Consider the following 26,731-nt stretch of genomic DNA (forward strand, 5'->3'; position numbering starts at 1 on the left):
TTTTGAGATCCTATCACAAAAGCTTAGTTCTACCTTGAACACATTCTCCTTGGAAATCTGTTAAATAGGGAACAACCAAATGACAAGTCAGTCTGCATTTATTAGACATCAGGGAAACGAAACACTTGACAGTAATGCCGATTCCAACGCTCAGGCGAACGTCAACTCTGGCCCTGTTACGACAGTGACTATACCGTACATCAGAGGCACCTTGGCGACCATTTGGTGACCATTTTACGACAGGTACAGGTGACCGGTGACCATTTTACGAGGACCACTTTTCTAATGTCATGGCCAAAGACAATCCGGAGGACAGACAGGGAGCAGTATACAACTACTTAGCTAAAGTCTTAGAATGTTTCACTCACAGAAAATTACGCAGACATCTGAGGTGTAAAATCGATCGAAGAAAATATGCTTGCCTTAAAACACCCAGCCATACAACCTTTCCACGTAATATAACTTATAAGTTATTTTGTTTTTATTTCTTCCTTTTTTTAAAGTGCCTATTGCTTCCGAACTGAAGGTGCAGAACCTTCGGGCTAGTCCAGTGGAAAATAAGGAAAAGAATACGTATGACGTCAAGTACACTTGGAAAAGTCCCCTTTTCGAATACAGAACTGTGCTATATTACAGTGTGTCATATGAGGTTTCTGGATCATTACGCAACCAATTTCCTTGTACTTCATCATTAAGGAGCAAAAAATGTTTAATTAGTGAAGTGGTGAGTATTGAAATTTGGCTGCTTGTATCAATATTTAATTAAAACAATCTATCGACAGTGTTCAACTGTTTGTCAAAGTGTAAATAATAAAATAGTGAATTAAAGTAATTCATAATGGAGCAGCTTATTCAGTTCGTCTATGTTTCTTTTCAAAAGTCTTTTATATAGGGAACCTCTAGATGTCCCCTTTCGAGAGATATTTTGTTTTGTTTTCCCTCTTGAACAAAGCTTTGTATTGTTTTGTATTCATGTATCATCGACGTTATAAATTTTTGTTTTATTGATGAATTTAATTGAAGCATAAAGAAAGTTTCTACTTCCTTATTTCAGTTACAACTCGTGAAATTTAAGTATCAACCGCCACTCAGTACTGTAAACAGTCTTGAAGTACTTATTTAGTTCGTAAAAGTATTTTGAGATCAGTGGGCATGTAGCTTGAATTTTTTGTGAGTACGAACTGCTTGCTTTGCACATTGTTTTTGCCGGAAGTAGTAGCATGATTTCTAATCTTCCTATCCGGACACATTGGCTGATTATCATGATCTTAATGGGTATGATCTCTTTAAGAAAGAGGATATAATTAAAGTCATTGGTATGGGATGGTGTAAACAACGTTAAGCTTAATTTCCCTTCAATTTATTTTTCTTTTATACAGAACGATTCGTTTTTCCAGATATCAGGGATATTGCCCCAAGAACGTATTAGCATAGAGGTATACTAGACTGAAGTCATTAAAGGCCTTAAGTTGTTTTACAACTAAGCACTTTTGTGTCAATATATTATTCTCTGATTTCATGCATTGTTAAATATAGGAAAGAATTAGAATAAAGTAAATTAATTTTTATCAAAGCACTGCTACTTTTCTTTCTCCAAAATGGTAAGTTGATCTCAAGTACAGTGCTACTTTTTACATTAAAGAAGAACACCACACCCCTGATGGAACACTCGACGAGAAAAATGGATTTGCAAAAACGTGCTTCGAGCAAATATATTGCAAAAATGTAAATACTGAGGACTAAATATGGGGCAAAGCTGATAAAGCCACATTTGAAAACCTAAAAACACGGAGGGTAAACAATTGAGCCATGCTTCCCTTTATTATGTTTAAACATTGTAATGAAAATATTTTCCATTACGGCTATCGTGAGAAGTCGCTCTTTAAAGGAACATGCTGAACACCTAGGGACACAATTCCTGTGTGGTTACTCCAGACATCTGTTTTATCCACAGGGTGTAATTAGAGAAATTAAGATGTGCTTACTATGCCGATTTTCTACAGGTAACTCCTGTTTACAACGATAGATACATCGTGGGACAGCCGAGGAAAAACGAGTTGTATAATGCCCCAGGTAAGTTAGAAATACCATATGTATGCGTTTGTTGTTGATACATTTCGAAGGAATTTAACTATGTTTACACAGAGGTAAAAGGCACAGAGTCAGTCCTTTGAAATCAAAAGAGAGTTTGAGAGGAAGTTTAGGAACTAAATTCTAACCTTTTTCGATCGTGTTGAAGACTATACGACCAAACAGATTTGGAGAATTCAACATTCTTATTTGCTTTTTCATTTTTGAAATACTTAAGAACCTACTTTTCTTATACTCTCAGCCTATCCAATGGAAGTTTATACGTTCTTATGTAGAAAACAAAGACTGTAGTAGCATTGTAGGTATGCTTTAGGCTTTTTCCCTGGGCAGGTTAGGTGAACCGGAAGTGGAGCTATTTATTTTTTTTGTAATGGACAATGAAAGTAGCAGGATATATAACTTGGATAATTACGTTACGGGCTAGTTATTTGAAGTCCCAGGCGAGTAAGCGACTTCGACAACCTGAATAAACCAATAAAAACTTTTCTTAGTTTTAGTCTACCAACTTAAACAAAAGATTGGAAATTTAAATATCATACCCAAATAACCACAAGATTCACATAACTTAAAATTAAAGTGAGACTTCATCGATCTTAAAGCTGTCAAACCATAAAAACAATAGGCTATGATGTCATCTGCATTGATTTCCCGCGCAAGTTAATGAGATTCATGTGCAAAAATGGCCTAAAATATCCTTACTATACTAGTGTCGTACTCGGTCGTCATTACGTTGAATTCACTACTTCACCGTGTAAAACTGTATGTACTATCAATCTCTTAGGACTTCCTTGAGCAAAATTAGGGTTTCTTATAATATACTGAATAACCTGTTTTAATTAGTAACAAGCTTTCTACTATTTTTTACGGGCCTAGCCAACCCTAGTATGTCAAAAAATAGTTATTTACTCATTGTTCATTCGTACTACCTACCTTAACTTAGCACCAAGAGGAGAGCTGTTAAAAGTCACAGAATTAAGACACGATGAAATAGTTCCCACTTCAACAAGCTCTTTCCGCACAACTGTAAGATGGCAGAAACCGGTGTTTAAATACAGCAATGTCAGCCATTACAAGTACAAGATTGTAAAGAAAAAAGAAAAGGAGATACAAAGAAGAGCTATAAGTTTTAATACAGTAAACACAACAGTGAGTAGCCTTTTTATTACTTTGGAAGTATTCTGAAGGCATTGTCTCGATATGGTTTAGACAACAAGTGCAACAGCTTCACGGTTATTGCAATGACCTTTCTTAAGTTACTTAGTACTATGTAAGTTCACTGAGTTGTAATAGAGCGTTTTCACATAGTGTAAAGGTTGTCATAATGGTGCTCCAAAACAATGAAACAGTCAGCCATGAGGAGTTATGTCAACGTTTTCTTTTGTTCCAATAAATTCGCATAGGTCCCTTCAGGTGAGTGAAAGCGCCCTTTTGCAGGTTGATTTTCACTGGAATTCGGGTGAAATATGAATCTTCACAAGCCTCTGCCCTTACATAAATGATATAACAGCCTGTGTCCTGAATATAAAATTGCATGAGATAAGGTTTTTTTTTTCAAATTATTTTCATCGGCATTCTTAGGCACTTACCTAAGATAACACAAGATAGCAGTAACACCAATAAAAGTAAATCAGTCAAATAAGTTATCTTGCTTCACTGTAATCTCTTATAAGTTTTGGAACCGTCAAGAGTTAGCTCATTTTACCCTTTGACTTATTTGCTTATGTTCATATTTCCAGACGGAAACCAATGTTCTAGTAGATGGAATTAACCTGAATGAAGAAATTGAATTCCAGGTAAGTAATGATCAAATTTATATCTGTCTCAATTGCCATAATACCACATGCCTTGCACTTGTGCAAGGCCTAAGCTTTAAAGTGCAACTTCGTCTCAGGTAATCCAGAATAACCACATGCAACTAATAAAACACAACGTACAACTGACTTAAACAGTGTTTAACTAGTCGAGTAACAATTGACTTGATTAGCTCAACTGGATATAGCGCTGTGTCCAGTCAGTGTAAAAGTTCAGGGCTCCATTTCCAGTCAAGACTGAATTTTCATTTTTATTTCTTTTTCAATTATGATCTAGTTATGCTAATATCACGTATACCAATTTTTAAATGAAATTGTTCTTGCCGCTGTTCCCATCATCTTCATCGGGAATACTTTTATCTGTTTCATCTGCAATCCATTGATTCATGCCGTATTCTCAGTGACTAGTGCTGCATGGCGATAAAAGACCTCCAAAACAACAAAAGTAGAAAAGAAAGGTAGAAAGTAACAAGAAAAATAACCTGCAGCCAAGCCGGACTCAATGTACCGGGATGTTTTTAGACAGCAGTGAACCCCTTTACGTGGAAGTAGGTTTATTCGCTTAAGTAGACCTTTTTTGCAAGGTTACTAGCTTAAGCGCTTGTAGCAAATGCGCGAATTCCTCCCATTGAGCTACTGGCAAAGCGTATTAAGTTTTCCTAGAACACCAGCATGGAAAATAAATAAAATATTAAAGGTAACTTGCACATGAACAGGGTAAATAAGACGCCCTATACTTAACCCCTCCGGTAGTTACATCCAAGCCGCAGTTTCAGAACACTTTCTCAGCAATAGCCACTCTGTTTCCCATATGTTACTTATCCCAATTGAATCACTTATGAACGCGATTGTCCTAGGAAAGCACGTGAGGCGCACCTCATTCATAAAGCCAAAACCATCGAGCCTCTGGGAATGAACAAACGTGGCGAATAATAATCATAGAGTAAGCTTTCTCTTTTTTTCGGTTTATTTTTCGTAGCAGCCACACCTTACCACCTCATACCATTGTAACTCCGTTTATTATTTTACAGTAGTATATTTTTTGAATATTCGTGGTTTTTCCTAATAAACCTGATGAAGACTGGTGTTGGCCAGTTGAAATATTGTATACCTTAGCCTTTTTCACGTTGTTTGATCAGACTTTGCAGTAGTATTTTTGACTTTAATTCTAAATTAGTCTATTACGCCAAGACTCTTGGTTTTACCTACAAACAAACTAATGTACGTTACTTATTTATTACGTTTGCCATTTCCAGGTGACCCCTGTGTTTATTACTTACTCTGTGGTGGGAATTGAAGCCAGTCTGTCAATTTTAAAGTCAACTGGACCAGGTGAGATAAGTTATTTTTTTTAGTCGACTCCTAAACTGGTCGCTACTGAACCGCCCGTAACTGCCCGTGCGGATCCTTCTACAAAAGTGACGGCATCGGTTTTATTGATCAGGGACAGATTTGTTAACTAAAATACTACTTGTGTAGAGCCGTGAAGAAATCTTTCAAACTATACCAGAATGAGCACGATTCAGTAAAGGACACCGGAGAAAAAGGCCAAAACAAAGTGACGTTGACCCGAAAATTCCCATGAAAATCTTGTTCCACTTACCAACTACCTTCCTTTCATCTAATGCTGAGAACCTAAAAGCTTTCCCATAAACGTTTCCCACCAATATGAACCTACTAAATGCCCAGCAAAAGAAGAAAAACGAGGCAACAAAAGCGAAACAAGAGGGGAGGAGAAAAAGCGAAAAGAAAAGTCAAAACTCGAAATTTTGTTTTCTGCGCATGTCCGAACTTTGCAAGCTAATATTTTGCATCTGGATCAGAAGGCGGCCAACTGTAGGACCTGAAACCGACTTTATGGTAAGTTTTACAGCGACCAGAAAACAGCTCGACCGCCTTCAAGATGCCTTTTTTCGGAAAAATTCGCGGGGGCGAATGGGTTAAATGGACCTACTAATTAAAAGCTACGAGCTTATTGTTATTCAAGTATTAGTCATATCTAAAGCAGCCTTGATATGTAAAAAAGGCTTATAGTTGAGCATTGAGACCATTGTTACTAATTCTCAATTATTTGAAATCACCAGAAAAACGCTCTAGGAAAGGAATGACTGCTGGTGAGATTTCTGGACTCACGGTTGGTTTACTGCTGTTGAGCGTTGTCTTGCTGACGTTCATTCGGTGTCTGTGGAGAGAACGGAAGATACGCAAAGAAAAAGGTGTTGTTTTCGGGTACGCACAAAAAGTTATGTATGTTCAAGTTATCTTTGATTTATAATTCGTGAAAGATGATCACTTTTGTTACCAAATCCTTTTAGAAGGGAACAAAACGTCCTAGGCTTTGCTTGGTCCCCTATACTCCATTGTCTATTTTCATAAAATAGCAAACATTTGGCTGGCGAACTTAGACCTTATTGAACGTCTTAGAGATAAAGTTGAATCTGCAATTTTGAATTTTCAATTAACACCAAATTGCTTAGTAACAGACCGAAGCCCAGTCTTGTCACGAAGCCTTTAATGATTCACATTCACAACTATCAAATAGCTAATCTCAAATTTTGCGGATTGAATATTTGAGAATACAATACAATTTGATTGAAAACGGTTACAATCTCAACAAGCGACCTGGAAGGATTTCTGTCTTATATCTTACTTTAAACGAATCGCTGTTAAAAGTAAGAAATTAATTCACCGATGTCAGCTTCCCAGATCTTAATTTTAAAGATAATTCCATTTTTATCACAGAAAAAATGGCTTGATTATTGATCATTGGGAGATAGATGGAGACCTTGTGACCCTTGAGGATGAGATTGGAGAGGGAGCCTTTGGTAAGGTATACAGAGGAACACTAAAGGAAATAACTAACCCTTCACAGACGATCCTTTTAAAGTTATCAAGGATAGCATCTCCAACCATTAACAGAGGTGAAAAATATGTGGTTGCAGTAAAAATGCTTCAAGGTGAGTACAAAATGTGTTCCTTTTAAACGAAATATAAGAAAAGGTCATGCTTCTGCGTGTCGGTTGAAAGTCCAACATTCTTTAAGGGCGAATTTATCCTGCATAAGTTTGCAAATAGATACAAAAAAGCAATTATCCTTTATTTTGACAAGAACATAAGTCGCTTAACCCTTGGACGTGCAAGCAATGTCATACCCCTATACCATAGTACGGGGGGAGGGGTCGATGGAACCCCTCCCCTGTGTTTTTTTTTTTTTCGAAACGATTTTGGCTTCAGTGGAAAGCCTTTGATCTTCTCAACAAGTTGAGGCTTATTTTATGGGTTGTGACCCTGCTGGAAGCCTGTGACGTCACCAAACATGGTCGCCATTTTGAACAACGTCTTGGATTTTATCAAGAATTAGAAATCAGGTATAAGCCTCGAGAATTGATAATTTTTTTTGTGCTTAACATGTGTAAAATAACACCAATAAGTACTCTGCATCATTTAATCCACAACCTTTACTTTTATTGGTGAAAGAAGTTGAAAAAACATGCATTTTCACTTAAAAATGGCTTGACCACCTGCACCTTATGACGACACATCTCCTAACCATATAGTAACTGATCATCACCAAGCTTGTCTCAAAACGTGCGCGAGGGATAAACGAACAGCTACTGAAAACTTCAGGTGCTGATGTTTTATCGTCTAGGAAAAAAATAAATAAAACTTCTAACGAGGGATGGCACCATCCCCCTTCCCCTTGTACGCCCGAGAGTTTAGTAACGTCTGGTAAGTGGTTGATCACAAAGAAAAGGGCTTGTTCATTGAATTTTACTGCCAGTTCTTTTTTAACCTCTTTTTCCATGAACAATAATTAAAATGTGTCGCAATGAAAGCACGGTATGTACTATTAAAAAATTAAAGTATCTTAAAAGGCAACATTTTCTGTAAACGGCTGAGAGCAGCTACCTGTTGACTAACTCTGCGACCGATTTTACGAACGTTGTCTCCCAAACATAAGGTTACTGTCGACAGTGACGCCAAGAAGGTTCAATTTGGTTCTACTCTAAAACGCTCCTTATTTATTTATCTTAACGTTTTCCTTTATTGTTAGATATGTCAGATAGTGACCAGCGAAAAGAATTTTTGGACGAAATTCAACTGATGAAGGCAGTGGGTTCGCACAGGAATATTGTTAACATGATTGGGTGCTGCACCGTAGTTGAACCCATGTTCTTGTTAGTAGAATATGTTCCGTATGGTGATCTTCTGCATTACCTGAGAAAGCACAGAGGAAAGGTATAGTAACTCCTCTGTACTGATTTATTTGCTAGTCAAATAAGTTTTATGGGTAACGAGATTAAATAGGATGTACGTGGGTGTGGACACTTTGAACATGCGCTAAGAATAGCGATGTATAAGCGCTATATAAATTCCATTATTATTATTTATTATTATGAAAATAAACTTGCTTGTTATTCCGGTGGTTGATAACAGTTGTTAGCTTCGCCAATGGTGTAACTGATTTTTCGTCTACCATTTTTGATCGTGCTGAAATCTGAAATGTTGGTTCTTGAGGAAAGAAGGAAAACATGGAGTACCCAGACAGAACCTCTTGAAGGTAGTGTTAGAACCAACAGAAAACTAATCTACTTATGGTGTCTCCAGAGGGAATCGGGTTTATACTCTCGCGACACTGATGGGACTCGTGATGAAGTGTTTTTCTCACCACTTCTGTACCCTTGCTCCCATTAATTTTCCGAAAACTTGTTCTTCTGGCACTCCTAACTTCCCCAAGTTTAACAATTTCGTGATGGAATTTCTCTGCAAAACTTCTTTTTGCTTTCTGTTGCGCTGTTTAGGTAAAGGAATCCCTCGGGGATGAATCATCTGGACCCTATCGTTCAACATACTGTGAGACATATTTTACCGACACAAACTCAACAATGAAGGTACTTTCCTCAAGTTGTGGCTTTTAGTCAAATTTAAAATCTTTTAACGTCAATTTACTACTTTATTGACGCCACCGCCTAGTTAGCTCAGTTGGGAGAGAGCTGGTCTGCCAAGAAGAAGAAAGTGTTGCCCTTTTAATGACATCTGCAAATGGTTACACTTCCTAGTCTTCCGGATAAAGACGAAAAACCGTAGGTCCCGTCTCACAGCACTTTCACTGATTTGTTCTTGTGGGACGTAAAAGAACCTACATCACTATTCGAAAAGAGTAGGGGTAGTAGACCCCGGTGGTTTAGCCAACCTTTACAGGTTGTGGGATTGGCCAGGGATGGCACCTTGCATGAGACCTATGAGTCCCGTTCGTACACATTCCCAGGCCTGTGTCCAGAAAAGCTGGTAAATAGATAAATAAAACTGATTTAAAATCAGTGATATAAAGATTTGGTAAGCCTAGATGAACATAAAATGACTATTCAGAAACAAATCTCAATCGTTTGGTGATATTTTTATATTTGTTGTGTGCCTTATCAACAAGTTAGAAGTCTTTTTTTTTTTTTTTGCTTATCCAGGTACGCAAAGATAGCCATATTTACGTTAATTCTCCTTGGATGTCCAAGGAAGCTGGTGCTATCGAGCTTCTCTCTTTTAACAACTCCACGGAGACAGCACATGAGATGCAACCTGGAGAAGAAAACAAAGCTTTGGATTCGCCGGAAGAAGACGAAAAAGAACTCAAAACCAACGAAGAGATTTTGACTCCTGGAGATCTGATGGCATTTGCTTGGCAAATAACTCAAGGAATGGTAAATGCTGTTATTATATCGTTTAACTATCTCGTCGGATATGGATAGTCTAGGCAAATTTTTCCCACCATGTGTCCATGTATCCTCAACCATGAAAGTTAAATGAGACAAAAATGTTCGTGTAGACAGGTTAAGGCCTTCAAATATGCCCCTGACGCAAAGATCAGGGCGACTTTCGATGAGACATGATGTTGTGATCAAACGAGGCCAGGAGTAACCAAGCTGTCAGCGGAAATTCCACCCTAGAACAGAAATAAGTAAAAACTTTTATCACAAAATTTCTGGAAATTATGGGAATAATTTTCAAGTAAACATGGAAAGAAGGCAAGCACTACATGGGCTCTTGAAGGTTATTCGAATTAGTTCCCAAAGAAAGAACAGAAGTTACCTCATTGAAATATATTAAGTTGCATAATTATTGTCACATAAGTAATGGTAAAAGGACTGAGTGAAGTCCAATTCGGTCTGTAATCGTACCAGTGATTAACAAAATAGGACGACGATTTGTTTAATCACTAGTATGATTACAGACCGAATTGGACGACATGAAGTTCTCTTACCAATTAATCATAACTTTAACAAAATTTTTGATATAATAGGCTCTTTTTGAAATCAAAACATAAGAAAATCCAAATTTTTTTGCCAGCAGTGAAGAAAACAGCCATTTAAGCGCGCGCGTGATGGCGCGCACTGTCCAATTACTTAGGCATGACGCGTACTGTCCTCTTAAACTGTCCAATTAAGGCTGAAATCAGGGCAGTTGATAGCCAATCAGATTTGACAATTTTGTTATAGTTATGATTATCATTGAAATCACACTCGCCTGAACGCTCAGATCTCTAAAATATACAATTTTTTCCGGATTAGGAGTACCTCTCGAAAAAGGGATTTGTTCATCGCGATTTAGCTGCTCGCAACGTTCTTGTCGGTGAGAAAAAAATTGCAAAGGTGGCAGACTTTGGTCTCACTCGTCACGTCTATGAGGATCAAGTGTATCAAGCCAAACGAAACAGAAAACTTCCACTTAAATGGATGTCTATTGAAGCCATCTTTGATCAAACATTTACAGCACAGAGTGATGTGTAAGTGAATATTATACTTGGCTGACTTGGACCAAAGCGTGTATTCGTTTTTGAAGCAAAAGCTTAATCAGATTAAGTTTGAGGAGTATGAAGTTTCTACAAGCTCTCCAAGAATGTTATTTTTTTTAATACGCATTCTCCTTTTTTGTCACGGTAGTATTTATGGCCATAACAAAAACGTTAGCCTATTCGAAAACTTTACATAAAAATTCAAAATCCAGGTTTCTCAACCACTGCAGTACTTCTGTGAAACGAAACGTCACGGCCTCGACTTAGGTTCAGTTTTATGTTTTGTCGAGAAGTCCGATTTTCTTGTCTCAGTAACGTTTAATAAAAAAGGGATGAACGAGTCTTTCACGATACTTATTGTGTTTTGCAGATGGGCCTTTGGAGTTGTGGTTTGGGAAATAGTCACACTTGGTAAGAACCAGCGTATATGCCATTGATTATTCAATCAATAAGGAAGCTAATATAGTTGTTGGTTTAATAAAACTAAAGTGCTATTATAGTGGTATGTAAAACCACATCCATTCCAAATGGTCCCAAATAATAATAATAATAAATAAATAAAAACCAAATGAACCAGTCATTCCCCTAGGCATTCTAAATCTGTCTTATGATGTGTTATTACTGATAAGAAGCAGGGCGTTCCAAATGTTCTCTTGCGCATGCGCGCTTGCTAAATTCTCCCCTCCCCTCAGCCCCTGCTCTCGCCCTGTGCGTTACGAACACAACTGGAGGCGAGTTTTATGCAGTCTTCTAAAAATGTCTTTACAGTGTTAATGTTAGAACGCGCTTTATCCCGCAGAAGATTAATATTTAATTACTTGAAAAACAATCTGCCTTTTATAGTCTACAACTCAGTTCTAATTTGGTCAGATTGGTTACATTTCTACAAATCCTACTTACACTGTATAAAATGCGTTAGAAGATAACCGTTTGTAGTTTGTGAATTTGATTCCATTTGAGTTGAACGCTGTTGATTGTTTTTTTTTTTTTTCATTTTTGCTTTTTTCGTACTCTGCTCTTAATTATTTTTTTATTTTGCAATATTATTTCTTTTATTAAGCGAAACGCACATTTATTAGATTTTATACCATGTGACAATAGGTGGTACCCCATACCCAACTATAGACAACAGAGAACTGCTGCGGCTACTAAAAAATGGATACAGAATGGAAAAACCAGACACTTGTAACGACGAACTGTAAGTATTTACCAGCTATTTTAGTGGCACAATGTTTCAATACTTCCGTTCTGATTGTGAGGGTTTCAAAATAATAAGAAGTCAGCTTGTCGTCTTCATTTTATACAGAGACGGATGATGAGACTTGTTTAGTTAACGTTTCTAAACAGATCTAGTTAGTAAAGTAATTAATCAGTAAATAAATTCGTTCCGGCGGCTGGTAAATCGGCGGATAATGTCCGCTGCTGAATATTGTTAGGAAAATAATAGTTAGTCGAGAAGCGAAGCTTAGACATTTTTAAAAGCAGCTTTTTTGCACAATTCCGCGAGCAAATTTTCAAGCTTCAATGTTCTCCCTTTGGGTACGTTAGAAAACCAAACCTAGTCAGATGAGGCACCTTCATCATGACTTCATGTCACCAAGATACCCATATTCCCCTCTAAAAATCGGTCGAAAATTGATGGGTGGGTTATGAATATTATTGTTATTAATATTAACCAGCAATTGAAGACAAAACTTGAGGAAAAAACAACAACAACAAAGCAAAAACAACAATACCAAAAGTAGAGAAAAAGAAAGAAATTTGGTAAATGCTTTCTCGCTGTGAGCTAGGATCGATATTACGGCAAATGTAATTGATCCTCATCACTTAATTGCTTTTAAAGCTATCAAATGATGCAAGACTGTTGGCAGGAAAACCCTGAAAATCGTCCAGACTTCACGACGCTGAGAGAGAGCTTGGAGACAATGATGCAAAAGGACAATCCATATCTTGATCTGACTGCCGTAGATGAGTCACGTGCGTACTACAACGTGCCGTCATTTAACAGTATCACGGAGGAGTCGGCTGACGATGAATGTGACAGCGATGTTGAAATGTTTGTGCTAGGTAGTGTACATAAATAATACGAGTTTGCCTTATTTCTCGATTTACGCTTTAGCTTCCTCGTTTCTCCTAAAACCAAAAAGGAAAAGCGTTCCGTTGGCTTATGAAATAGGAATTTATCTGTGAACTTGGGGTTTCTCTTTCCCTAAAAGGGTCATGCTTCCAAATCCTCCGCGCACCTTTGTTCCCTAATCGTCAGCTTAAGACTAAACAGTAGTAAAAGTCAATATAACCTTTTCACGTGGCGTCACAGCGTTCAAATTACTGTTCCAACACAATTGAAAGGCGGCCATGTGTTCCAAATTAAATTCTGTGGTAGTTGTAATCTTTTCTTAGTTTGCGTAGATGCCGAACACGTGAATGAAAACGCTCTTTCTATATATGCGTCTAAAATTTAAACCATTTTAATTCTCAACAGAGACGACCGAAAAACCAAAGGAGGGTATAAGAGACCAGGATCTAACATCCATTGATCAGTCACAGGATTACCGCGACAACGATAACGAAAATCAGCAAAAGGAGAGCAGTGCAAAAGATTCTCAAGATCCTTTAGACGTTGTGATCAACTTCAATGAGCTGGAACGGAGCATCTACAGAACTGCTGGGCAAGGACTGGCATTCTAATTAGGAGTAAAATGTAAAAGAAGAAAGAGGAAAAAAAAACACTCAGCTCCAAGAAGACACACTTCATACAATAACACCAAAGGACAGTGATAATGCCAGCGCTGTTAGAAATGAGGAGCTAAAAGAAATAATAAGAAAAGTTTGCGATGTGTTTTTGATACAAGCTGTTAAAGATGTAAAGTACCAAAAAATAAAAACACATTTTAGGTTTGGCGACGGTGAAGCCTGAAGTAGAAAGAAGAATTTGAGGTCCAAGTTTCTCCCGAAATAGAAGTATGATAAGACACTGAATCCTAATATTTGAGGAAATCTACCCAATAAGCTAAAGGGTGAAAATAGAGACTGGTCCAAAAGCACATTTTTTAATTATATTTTTATGTGTTGGGGTAAGTATAGTTTATCTGCTGTGATAGTGGGTCGCAACGTGATAACGTTGATAACATTTTCTCCTCATGAAGTTTATCGTAAAAGAAAATTTTCTTACTATAGTCACTTGGTTTCTGATCGCGATGTTTCGACCACGCACTTTATTTCTCAGTCATCAGGATATGGTTTCGATTTACTGAGCGATACCATAAGAAAATCTTTGATATAGACGAGGTCTACATTTGTCATAGATTTATAAACTGTATTTAATTGCCTTATCTTCTAGCGGGCCTAATTAGGTCAACTAATCGGGAACTTGACCTGACTGGACAATTATTTCATTACTTCAGTACTATATAGGGTTCATAACAGTAGGCCATTTCCGAGTTTCCCCCGGGCCTCTGTTTCAAAACTAGGATGGGTAGTCAGCCTTTGATATGGAAATCGTTTTTCATTCTCTTGCAAATAAAACTCATTTTCACAAGAAAGGTTGCGCACCTAGCCTCATTTTAAAAGTCAGGGGTTTTGGAACTCGGAAATGGCCTATATTATTCACTGAAGTCAGGTAGCTAGTGGTGCTATTTACCGAGACGCAAATCGGCGAGGTAAATCTCCACCCACCACTAGCCACCGACACTGAGGTGAATAATTGTTTTATTATATTATACTAAAACAGTGAGATAATTGAGCACAAAAATGATGAACTCATTTGCCAACGACTACAATTTTGGCGCGTAATAACCGAAAGGCCGCGCCGTCGTTTTTTCTTGCTTTTGAAGGCATATGCTAGCTATTGCGGGAAAATTTCTTCAAAAGGTAGTGAATTCTTTTTGTATTTAAAATCATTCTGTAAAAAAGAGTATCAAATTTAGTTTTAAGCTTATTTATGAACAAGTCAACTAAATAAAGTAAAGCAAGACTTATTTTTAATAAGCTTAATTTGTATTTGTACACAAAATCTCTTACATCGGTTTCATCGATAAATTCAAGTAAAAAAGACAAAGCCTCACCCGTTAAAACTTCCAAACAGGAGCACCTAACGTCAATTTTAAGGAACTATCTGTTCGGAAGATGATCGAGATCTAGAATTTTCGGAACATTTTTTGTAAAATTTCCTGCTTGCCTGCCTCTCCTAGAATTTTCGAACATCTAAAAAATGGTGTAATTAACCATTTTTGACGGAATTTTACCCTTAAAAGGTCACCTAGAATTTTCGTGAGCCTTTCCTCTGGCTAAAATTTTCGAAAAGGTAACTTTTGATCCCTATAATTTTCGGATCACTAGACTTTCAGCTGGGAAATCCGAACAGATGAAAAATATTTAGGGGATAAAAGTAAGCCTATCTCTACCGTTAAATACTAAAATACGTTTAAAAATGCTATTTTTAAGTGGTTTTTAACTATATTCTCGTTGGGTGCCCCTGTCCAAACCGAACGTCATCACCTTCTTCGTTTATTTGTTTGTTTTTTGGCGCTTAAGTCCAAACACTGGCTGATTATAATGTCCTAATATCCCTTAATCGGTAAAGACGAAGACGTATGTTGTAAACATTCTGCTCATTACTTAAAACAGAATGAAACTTCAATATGCTTGTTGCTTAAAATAAATAAAGGGTCCTATATAATGGCTGTTGAGTCGTTTATTTCTTAGCCTGTTTTAGAAGGCTATAAACTCGATTTTTCAGGAAGACGTTAGCAGGATGAAAAATGTACCCTTGAGCTCGAGGCAAAGTCTTATCTGCAAAAGATGTCGGTAATTTGGCCAAATTCTCTTTCTGACGTTAACCGTGTTAGAGCTTCTAACCAGTTTTCTCTTCCCTTTCTTACCTATTTAATGTAGACCCAGCACTGGCCCGTCTCTGAGCTTAGATCGATTGATAGAGAGGTAAGAAATATCATTCGCGAGAGCGGAGGTAAACACCCACTTAGCTCCACGGCTATTATGTACCTGTCACGGGACAACGGAGACCGTGGCTTGCGATCAGTTGAGAAGGAAAACAAACTCTCTAGAATCAAGGCAGCGGTGAAACTGTATCAGAACCCAGACTCCTCCATCAAGACCTTTCAGATGTTTGAAGAGAAAGCGGCTGAGAAAGAGCATTCATCGTTGGATACTGACTCAAGCACATAAGTTTGCAGAGGAAATGGGGGCTAGTCTTTTCACCAAGAAATGTAATAATCAATCATAAATGTAACACTAACCATAAAATAAGTAATACCCACCATAAATGTAATACGAACCAACCATAAATGTAATAAAGTACTAACTATGAATGTAATAAAATTTGAACCATAAATGTAATAATCTAAGTCCCTATAGATGTAATAACTTTTAACCATAAATGTAAGAGAATGGAATATTATCATCCAATGAAGTTTAAGACTGCCAGAAGGTGGTCAGATGTTGTTGTTTTTTTTATAATAATAGACGATTTATTTTTATTATGAAAATTATATCAATGGATTGTTTTACTTTTAAGTACAATGTCCACTGAGAGGAAAGACCGCTACAGTCTGAAGCCAGAAAGACATGCATAGAGGACTATGGGGTATGTCGCATTTGGTCGGTGATTTACCTCCTGCTAGAAGAGGACACGGACCAAAGAAACGTATAAAGTTATATAAGAAATAGTTAAACAAACATCTGTTTGTAAATTCTTGATATTTGCCTCGTTGCATGTTTTCACTGATGCTGAGCGTTTCAGGGTCAAGTTTTTGGCACTCGAACCAGTCATATTATTTAAAAATAATTAACCTGCAGCCCGGGAAAGAAATGAAATTTTCTTAAGTCATGAAATTAAACTTTTTTGAACATTTAACCTCTGTTATCAGTGAAACGTGGACAACTAAAATCTCGATTTAGGAATGTGTTTAGGTCACATGCTACGAATCATTATACTTTCACCAAAATGTCGTTATATACTGCATCCAAAAACGTGTGAACCATATTAAGGCATTAAAAAATGAGGTTATATCGGCCTTCCATGATATTTTTATTACATACTGACATTTAAACAATCTCCAAATTGTGAATTATTACCGTAACGAAGGTAGAATGCATGCCAAAGCTAATAAGAATATTGATTTCATTCTCTCTTTAAGTGGTGACTAAGAAAACACCGAGACTACCGCTGACATGTCTTAACATCATCAAGGCGCATAGAGGCCTTTTCCGAGTAAAGCGGACTTTTGTTTGCATGCGAATGAAAACTCATCAGTAAATGATCCTGAAATTTTATCGAAGAAAAAAACGCTTTCTGCTGAATTCAGTGGATAAGGTCAATTACCTCTCCAGTAGCATTTAAATGTATTGGACGAGGTTCAGTATTGCAAACTTGAATATTGAGGGGGCAAACTGCACCGGAATTAAGGTTAAAGGAAGCTAAAGAATCCTCAAAATCGGGCTGCTCACGCATTGTGACCTTTCCAATTCCTTCCATTTGACGGCGCTGGCGTGGGTTATCTACAATCAATACACGTCGACTTTTACTATAATTTCATTTTGGCTACAACTTTAAGGTTTCATTTAGACTCAGTTTTTTAAAAATTATTTCTTCCAAAATAGCCTCAAAACAGTAGCGGTACTTTGCGAAAGAAAACAACAGACTCAAGGATTCTAACTTACTATAGATAGTTACAGTTGAAATGCTCTCATCTTGAAGTTGTCCTATTGAAAGGAATAAATATTAATTTAGATATTATTTAGCTCCACTTTCAGAAAGCTGTGTTGTTGTTGCCCTATATACTCTAAATTTGTACATCAAAGAGATTCTGACCTCATTCGTGTTGAAAAATCACACACTTAACGCCCTTCCGTATAGTCTAATCTCAAACGAATGATATGCTACTGGTCGCTTAAACAGGGATTAATATCAGTAGGAACTCTTAACTCCCGATCATTCTTTCTGGCGAGGTTCAGTGTGTCGGATGAAATTCCCTGAATTCCCTAAATTTGAGGTTTAACAAAAAGTAAGTATTCCTCAATTTAACACAGCGACCACCTATACGTTACTGTAACATTGAAAACGCTAAGAAATAGTCCTGCGTGTACACAGTCATACTTTTTTCAACTACTGCTCCACAAATATTCTGTATCCGAGAGCTTTAATATCCAATTTGAGCTAGGTCTGGTTTCATCTTCTGTGATAAAGTTTTCTCGTGTGTTGGGTCTCCGTGATTTAACTTTGTCATCTCGCGGCTCTCGAGAGCTCTTTCAGTCTCTTATTGTTCTGACTGACCATGCTCTCCGAATGAGTCCTTTGAATTGAGAAATTAAGAAGCCCTATATTTTCTCAACCTTGAAATTTGATTCGTTAAGATTTACCGCAGTTTTGTGGGTTGACTTCCATTGATCAAAGTCGCCTGATTTCAAAGTCAGCATTTATGCAAAAAGTTCACTTGTCAATATTCCAATTTTTGTTGGTTTCACTTTTTTCTACTCAAACGTGTTTCTCTTAAGAAAATAATTCCACAATTTCCCTGAATAGCAATATAGGTAATGTCACAAGGCAAGGTTTTTCTGGTCCACATGTGAAAACAGCTTATTCCGTTTATAGAGTATAAAACGAGCCAGATCAACTAGTAGTATTCATTTTGTTGGCTTGAGTTTATTTTGCCATTCATTTTAAGGTTATATCGCCTTTACCGTGCATTTTTGAACGCATCTCCTCTAAATTACAAAAATACAGTCGAACCTTGACCGTCCAGATTGCTAAGCGTTGGCCGAGTAGGATTTGTCAACAGAGAGCCACAATTTGTTGGATTAACAAATGATGGATCCTTTCTTAGTTGGGGATTTCTCTAAAGGAAGACAATAACTTTGCCACGCTTGAAAACAATTAGAAGCCAAGAACGCTTTAAAAAGCGTGAAGTCTCCCTTTCTTGGAGATTAGATAAGATGTAGGACGCTCTGAAAGTGTTGACTTGAACTTGCTTGGAGGTAAGATAAGAAATAAGGCCGCAATTAATTCTTAGGAAGCCTGTCTCCGGGCGTCAGGAAGCCATAGAGACTATGTTGGGAAGAAGAAAAAAAAATGCTACAATAGCTCGCCAGGTTACATAGTAATCATTGACTGCCTTTGCCCTCTGCCCTGGTTGTTCGAAAGGGGGTTAAATCCTAACCTCGGGATAAATTGCTTAACACGAGGGAAAATTTTAATTGCAGGTTTGTTGTGTTGCTGGAACACCGGTTAGCTCAAACCTCGGGTTAAACAGCGGGTTAAATTGAAAACAAACTGGCGCCTGGCTGACTTGTTGTCACGGTTTACTGACTATTAAAACAGTAACAGATGGTTCAAACAACAACAAACTTTATTGTGTTCTCGGTACAAAAGTGTAGAGTCATTAAAAGGAAAAAGCACAGCCACTCATAGCAAAAGCTATCGCGCTGAGTGGCTGGGCCATGCGGAAAAGTAACGGATGGCAAGAGTTGTTTTTGTCATACAAATTCTTATAATTTTCGATTCGGTAGCCGTTCCAATCGCTACTGTTGAGATTCAGGGCTGAAAATTTATAGGTTACCTAATTTTAATATGCTCTTTTAGCTTTTGCTAACAAAATTTTTCAAAAGCGAACTTTTTTCGTGTTTACCGAAAGTGTTGATCACGTGATCAACCGATGCAAAGGGCTTATTGGATTCAAATGTACCGAAAGAGCGGGCCTCGGAGTTCCCAAACCGTCCCTCCGCCCTTTAACTATTGTTCAAGCTCGACACGGTCAATATGGCCGTCTGTAGTGCTCGTTCTCGACGATCTTGCGGAAAAACAGAGGACTTTGAACACTGGATAACACCATAACACTAATCGATAGCGATGGTTCCGAAGGAAATGTCCACTTAGCGAATTTACGGCATGTTAATACGTAGGCACAACTTCTCTTATTAAGACTGGAGGTTGCTGCGAAAACAGTGGGTCTGCATGTTAACTACAAGAAAACGGAATACATGCTGTACAATCAACCTGTAGGTGATCTTGTCACACTGGCAGGGAACAAATTGAAGCAAGTAGATAACTTCAAATACCTTGGTTCGTGGATACAATCCGGTGAAAAGGACATGAATATAAGAATTGGACACGCTTGGAGTGCACTCAACAAAATGATGAAAGTGTGGAAATCAAACCTAAAAAATCATCTCAAAATAGGTTTCTTTCGGGCCACAGTTGAAAGTGTACTGCTTTATGGTGCTGAATGCTGGACGATGACTGGAAAGATGATGAATAGACTGGATGGTACGTACACAAGAATGCTCAGAGCAGTTCTTGGAGTTTCCTGGAAGGAGCATAAAACCAACAAAGAACTGTACGGCAATCTTCCTAAGATTACAGATACACTGATGATCAGGAGGCTGCGGTTTATAGGACACTGTTGGAGAAAAAAGGATGAGGTGATAAGTGATTTACTACTCTGGGAACCAAAGCACGGCGCAAGAAAGAGAGGAAGACCAGCATTAACATACGTAGACCAGCTGCAAAATGATACTGGTTTGAGCATAGCTGAACTGAAGAACATCATGGAAAACCGGAAGGAATGGATGAAGCTAGTTAATGGAGTTCGAGTTCGCTCGAAATAAGCAAGCAATACGTAGGAAGGTAACGAGAGGTATTCATTTGAACAAAGTAGCACAACGTTGGGAGGATGAGAGAATGTAAATGTGCCTGTTAAAAATAGATGACATTGAGCGAATGGCTGGGTGGTATCCGACAACCAGAGGGATACGTGTGTACTGTCGCAATTTGTGATAATCATCACACTTTGTAATACCCGTCGAAATTTGTAATAAATTGATCGCACTTTGTAATACCTGTCGCAATTTGTAATAAACTTGTCGCACTTTGTAGTAGATTAAGCTGTCGCAATTTATAATAATTCCATTCCACTATGTAATAATTTTTTGAGAGTGAGTCAACTTCGTCGACATTCTTGATATAATGCCAAAATATGAATGTTTTCGGTTGAGCAGGCGTTTGTGGGAAGGGATGAAAAACAAGGTCCCCTAAAAACGCCTGAGTGGGAGGCTAAAGGCATTTGTTAATTAAACAGTCATTTCTTTAGGTTCCGTAGGCTCCGCCGGTTCCACAGGTTCCGCAGTTCCGCGGTCAGCAGTTCCTCAGATTAGTCTCACCCCAAAAGAACTGAATTTTCTTTCACCTTGTTATTACCAGAATTAATTTGAGACTTCAGAGCTTGATTTTCTAGTTGAAGAGCTTTCACTGTCTTCTCGAGCGCCTCCACTCTACTAAAGTAACTTCTTGAACTCGTCGCCATTAAAGTTCAACGAATTGTCGATAGGTTCAATCTTCGATAACAAAATATTGTCCAACTACTCACGTGTACTGTACACAACCATAATTTTACGAAAACAACGAAAAAAATGAAAAAGAGGAAAAGAGGCAAAAATTAAGAGTTTTCGAAGCTAAACAAAAAACGCGTTTATCTTGCTCTCTAACCGCTGACCAAATTAGTTCAGACAAACGATAAAAATTAAAACTTTTACAAACAAAGAACTAAGAGCTGGCTACAGGTTTGGAAGCAGGTCAATCGTCCTCCAGTTCTTTTTGTTTCTTTTCGAAAGTTTGTGAACTCGATAACGTTGCACAAGAACTAAAGATTATTCCACTTCCCTCGGACTTCGCCTCTAACCGCGCTTCGAACAACACCATTTTAAACCCAAGTTAACAAACCAGCGGTTAAGAAATTTAACCTCTGCTTATTCCTAACCCGAGGATTTATTTAACCCGTCTTTCGAACAACTCGGCTCAGGTCTTCAGGGGCGTAACTTCGAAGTCACATCCAATGAACTCCGTTGAGCTGGCCAAGAGGGAGGCAAAAACCAAGCAATTCTAGCCAAGGCCAGCAATGCATCACGCCACCAGCGCGCAGCCCCAACACCACGGAATTTTAAGGATTTAATTATTTCCCGCGTCACGGGCCAATTAGGGAGCTTAAGCAACAACGACGGCGACCGCTACAAAAACGTCCCTTAAAAAGTGAATTCGCACCGCTTCAAACTTTATCGCGCTTATTCCATCTCGTTTACTTCGTCAAATGTTGGCAAATGTTTTTGGAGTTGAATTCTAAAGGACTGTATCAAAGTTCAGGAAAAGAAAAGAAAGTTGTTGTCTTGTGTTCCCGTCCTCGACAAAACGTGAATTCAGGCACTTAGTAGTCGGGCAACGACGGCAAAGAAATGTACAAAAAAAGCGTGATGCACTTGCAAAGTTGTTAATTTGCTAATCAAACTATTACTTTTTTTGCCGTTCTCGTTGCCGTCCGCGTCGTCGTTGCTTAAGCTCCCTAAGTGAGAATAGTCAGAAACTTCGCCTGCCTTCCGTTTTAAAACTGGAAAAGAATAATGTTACAGTGGGGTAACTGAACTTGCACCCATTCACCAACCATTAATTATTATGTGGGTAAGCCCCAATACAAACTATGAGATTGCTTAAACGTGATTTTTTTTTATGAAGTTAAATCTATTTTAGCAATGAATAGAAACATCACACTGTGGACACCATTCTTCTTCTTTTGTTGCGTTTTCTTGTGTTCTGTTTTTAGCTAGCCGTCGACAACAAAGAATACTAAGCTACCAATAACCTATCTATAAAATGCAATGATTATAAATCTAAAGAGAAAAAATTCAATGATGTCTAGGTAATTCTACTGTAATTTCAAGGAATCTTCCACAACCAAAGGCAATATGAGGCAAAGAGGCTAGACCTTGCGAATATAGGACACCTAGAAGACACGAAGAAGTCAGTGTGAAAAATAAAAACACATTTCTCAAAAACTACTAAAAAAGATGGACTATTCAATTTGTAGACTGGTAGATTCCATTGGAGATGAAGTTCTGCAAGCAGAGTGCAAGACAGTCAAGTACAATCCGTGACATACGTGACGAATAGTCAAGGTTAAGTCATTGATATCTCAAGTATTTACAAAGTGCAATGATACCTTAGCTTACAACTAAGCAACGGCGAGAATCTATCAGTTAAACACATACAACAAAGTGAATCTGTCATAAAACATCGATTCCTCAATTCACCGCCCTCGAACTCTTCGCCTTGCAACAGCGAGGCTTCCCACACGAAACAGGATTTTCTTGCTAAAAGTTTTTTTAAAAATACAAAAACAAGTAAACAACAACGCGGGCAAGAAAGAACGACGTTTCGGTGTCTTCTTGACGTTACTTTCAAGTTCAAAATGCTTGCTGATAAATTTTTATGTCCTTTTTTCGTCGACGATCGAGTAATCTTTTTAAAAGCTGACCTTGGGTTTTACCTACACTCCACTTCCTGTTTTGTATGCTTGGTCTTAGCATGCAGTTTTATTACCGCTAGCATTAAACTGGTTCTTTGGTAGTTGCCAATTACTACAGTGCAGACCAGTGCAGACTGTTCTATTCTCCCCTAGTCAAGCGACAGGATATACAATGGACAAAAGTTCTCAGACACGTCTACAATTTTGTAACTTAACTCGTTGGTGATGGGTTCGCAAGTAGTAGAAGCATTGTAGAAGTAGACGAAGCTGTAGAAGCCGCAGGAAGAATAAAAGTCTGTTAAAGTAGAAGAACAGAGTCTTGGAACATCCGTTAATTGGCCAAGCGAGCTAAACGTAAAATCAGAAACCAGAGCCACATGAAATGTAATTTAGTCTAATGTTGTCCATTTTAGTGTTAATTATAGCTTTTAGTTAATCCGATATTTTCAGCAATGCTACTATCCCTTAATTTTTACGAATTGTCGAATTAAGGATTTATTTGAGTAGTTTCAGATATGGCTTTCCTTTGCAAATATAGACAAACTGTCCAATTTAAGAAAAATAGGACAGCTGATCTGAGCCAATCAAATGCCAGAAAATACAATAGGTAATGCAATCTAGCCAATCAGCGCAAAGTCCCTGTGACAACGCGCCAAAAAAAGTTTCGTTGGCTGATGGCGATTCGTCGGCGAACGCTCTTGGCTTGTTGTTGCTGTTGCTGTGAATGTCGTTTGTTTTGCTGCTGTTTTGTTTTGGCTTCCTGTCTGGGCCATTTAAAAGGAAAATGTATGACCAAACTGATGAAACGGTTTGTATTGGAAACAATCAACGCATAGATTCTTCAGTGAAAATGTACAAGCACTGAAACTTTGGACAAGACTAAGAAAACACCGATACTTGTTTTAGATGTTGACATTAAAAATACAAACGGACAAAGTAAGCCAAAATAATCTGAGGTAATAAATGAAATGTTTGTTTTCAATAGTTTAAGTATGTATAAGTAAAGGAAACTACATGCTTGTCCAATTTGGAAATAATTGAAATCAAAAAATGTCTCTTACAGCCAAATTTCTATTACATATATAGAAATACTGTCCTTGATACCGTGAATGTTTGTCATGAATCTTCTACTAGTCAGTGTTAATTAGATGTTTCTAAAATAGCGATAACATAACCGATTGGACCAATTAAAATACTAGATCAATTGCCCAATTTCAAATTAGTTTGTTCTTTATTCAGGTGCTGTTCCTTTGGCACATGATCACCTTTTTACTTGGGTCACTTGTACAAACAACTGGAACTAAGACTTTAAAAAATGGCTTGATTGAAGTTTATGGGGGAGCTGTAGGCATGGTTCTGTTTCCAACTTCCAGTATTTCAGTTCTCGTCAAATGGTTTTACGTTTGGTTTGCACTAAACTGGCTTAATAACTTTCAAGTTCAAGGACAAGTACCATCAGTGGAGACTGTTACGAAAGCACGATGTGTTGCCAACTGTTACACTGTGGTAAGTCAATATATGTTATGTAAGATGCTAAGCAAATAAGAGAATAGGATTAATAAAACTAATTTACCTTGTGTGAAATAGGCTATTACTTTGAAATTCTTACGAATCTATGTTCTTAGTGTGCAAAGTCAAGACTGAAGAGCACTGAAGTTTTATGCTCAATTTTTTCGTTACAATTTTAAGTCATTGCTTCCTGGCTATGTGCAATTTACGTAGATTTCAGGGCCGTATGTGAACGAGTATAGATTCATATTCACAGGTAAAATTTCATATTCCACTAAGATCCTAATTTATTTTAGTAAATATACTGAGTCAATCGAAGAAGAAATGCTGTTCAAACATCCTTTTTTTTGTCTCAGTATGGACCGTCACGGTCAATGTGTTATTTTGCCGGACTATAATGGTGATATTATTTACCTGAAATCTGAATACCAAGCCGATCTTTTATTAGAGTCTTAAAATCGTGTGATTCGCCATTCATTTCAAGTGGCGACCACCTCATAACTGCCCCAGTTAAATTATTAGGTTGCACCAAGAAGGTTTAACTTTACTATCCTAACAGTGAAACGATCTTTTTCTTAAAAAAAGAAGTATTTTATATAATTACGTCATTTTCAGCATTTTAAAAAAAATGCACAGTTATCGTCAAGATTTGACTTATGCATAGTCATTACTAGCAAATGACAGAAATCTGATTGCCTTTGTTCTCGAGCAGCTTTTGAGACGTTTTTATTTTGGCAAAGTAAAACAACTGCTAGCTCTTTCTCAGGTTATGACAGATATTTCAACCTTGAATTAAGAGGAGCTTACTAGCAAGACTGTGGTATAAACAATAAAACCTATTATCATTCGAAGCAAATTTTTCTTTCTTTGTCACGAGATTGGCCGAGAGCCCACCTCGTGACCTGCAAATAACTGCCTACAAATAATGGTCTGCTCATGCGCAATGCCGTCCAACTGTGTCTGGCTGCAAATAATATTCTGCTCATGCGTAAGGAAACCGTGCTTTTCTCCTTCTTCCGATCGCTCTTGTGTGAAAATGGCCGATCGCTTCGCTCCCCAAAGGATATTCATTAAAAAAACAAACCCGGTGATCGAATGATAAAACTATTATTGAACTAGGTTATCCCAAAATATCGTGATCTGTCAGTGGCTCGCAGATCAATTAGTTGCCTCAGCATTCGGCTTCGGTAAATAATTGATCTGCTCGGCCAGAGAAAAATCACGATACTTTGCTCAACCTCGTCCAATAATTGTTAATTGTCGTAAGCGAGGCAATGACAATTATTCTTGCGAGTTTTCATTATAATACATATAGATGTCAAAGGAAACGGCGATATTGTTCTAATAACTGCGCAAAAGATGGCAAATTCTTAACTCGTTTGTGAATGTGGAAGACGGTACTCAATAGTAATCGTGATGTCTTGAGCTTACACTGGAACAAACAAAACATCTGAGTTCCCGCCGGGATCGAACCTGAAATTATGATAAATTAAGCTAGTTTTCCTAGATTTAAACGATACGTAACATGTCTCATACATTAGTATTACTATTGTTTAATAATATTTTTCATATTTGGGTTTAGTAAGTGAAACCGCCTGTACGACATAGTTAATAGCCAACCTAGATAGTTGGTTCGAAGCACGCGATAATTTCGATAATCGCCCAAGTGATATTGCCTGTGTCATAGATCACTCACTTCAGTGTCCTTGACTGAACATGATTACTGGCAAACATCATTGCTTAAAGCCCATGCCATTCTATGGTATGACGTAGTGTCGCAGAAGCAGTCGTAAATACCGGATTAAAACCATTTTTCCCGATCTGAATATAGGGGGCAAAGCTAAACAGACACAAAAATCATAGTTAAATTCAAATTTACATGTATGTTGAAGGATCACTTTATAATTATCAATGAGAAAGAAAAAAAGGCGGTTTTACCAAATACTTAATGCAGTATTTTTGTTTGTTTGCTTTTTTTTTAACCAACGAAATATATAAAAGCGTTCGTAATAATGATTTTAATACGGTTGACGCATTGTGCGTGTTTATTATGTGGCATAAGTGAGAATGCCATGGTGTTATTTTTTGTTTACTATAATGACCCTTCTCTCTTAATCTTTTTACTTACAACTTTCTAACTTTCCAGTTAATTATTTGCAGCGATTAAAGGGACATCTTATCTGATGCATGGTAATTCGAATGAAAATCAGCGCAATAACATTATAGAC

The 26,731-nt window shown here is 37.6% G+C and overlaps 2 protein-coding genes across 2 annotated transcripts in view; both read left to right on the forward strand.

Moving 5' to 3' along the window:
- Window positions 1-26,731, forward strand: part of LOC140944831 (uncharacterized) — a 98,830-nt gene that overhangs the window by 34,887 nt on the left and 37,212 nt on the right. The gene's annotated exons all lie outside the window — the stretch shown is intronic.
- On the forward strand, window positions 291-13,432 carry LOC140943357 (receptor-type tyrosine-protein kinase FLT3-like). The gene is made up of 17 exons (XM_073392436.1): window positions 291-393; window positions 504-724; window positions 1,380-1,436; window positions 2,004-2,073; window positions 3,032-3,237; window positions 3,828-3,884; window positions 5,159-5,234; window positions 5,987-6,131; window positions 6,645-6,859; window positions 7,957-8,141; window positions 8,705-8,794; window positions 9,365-9,598; window positions 10,466-10,680; window positions 11,060-11,100; window positions 11,791-11,887; window positions 12,533-12,756; window positions 13,172-13,432. The coding sequence occupies exons 1-17, from the start codon at window positions 291-293 to the stop codon at window positions 13,375-13,377; spliced, it is 2,442 nt and encodes an 813-aa protein (XP_073248537.1). The 3' UTR covers window positions 13,378-13,432.

The sequence above is a fragment of the Porites lutea genome, chromosome 7 (assembly GCF_958299795.1).
Source record: "Porites lutea chromosome 7, jaPorLute2.1, whole genome shotgun sequence".
NCBI classification, from domain to species: domain Eukaryota; kingdom Metazoa; phylum Cnidaria; class Anthozoa; order Scleractinia; family Poritidae; genus Porites; species Porites lutea.

What these genes read in the sequence shown, in the direction of transcription:
- LOC140943357 (XM_073392436.1), top strand. Translation starts at nt 291, where the DNA reads ATGGCCAAAGACAATCCGGAGGACAGACAGGGAGCAGTATACAACTAC. An exon ending in TTAATACAGTAAACACAACA is followed by an intron (nt 3,238 to 3,827) that starts GTGAGTAGCCTT and finishes TCATATTTCCAG; the next exon opens with ACGGAAACCAATGTTCTAGT. An exon ending in GAAAAAGGTGTTGTTTTCGG is followed by an intron (nt 6,132 to 6,644) that starts GTACGCACAAAA and finishes TTTTTATCACAG; the next exon opens with AAAAAATGGCTTGATTATTG.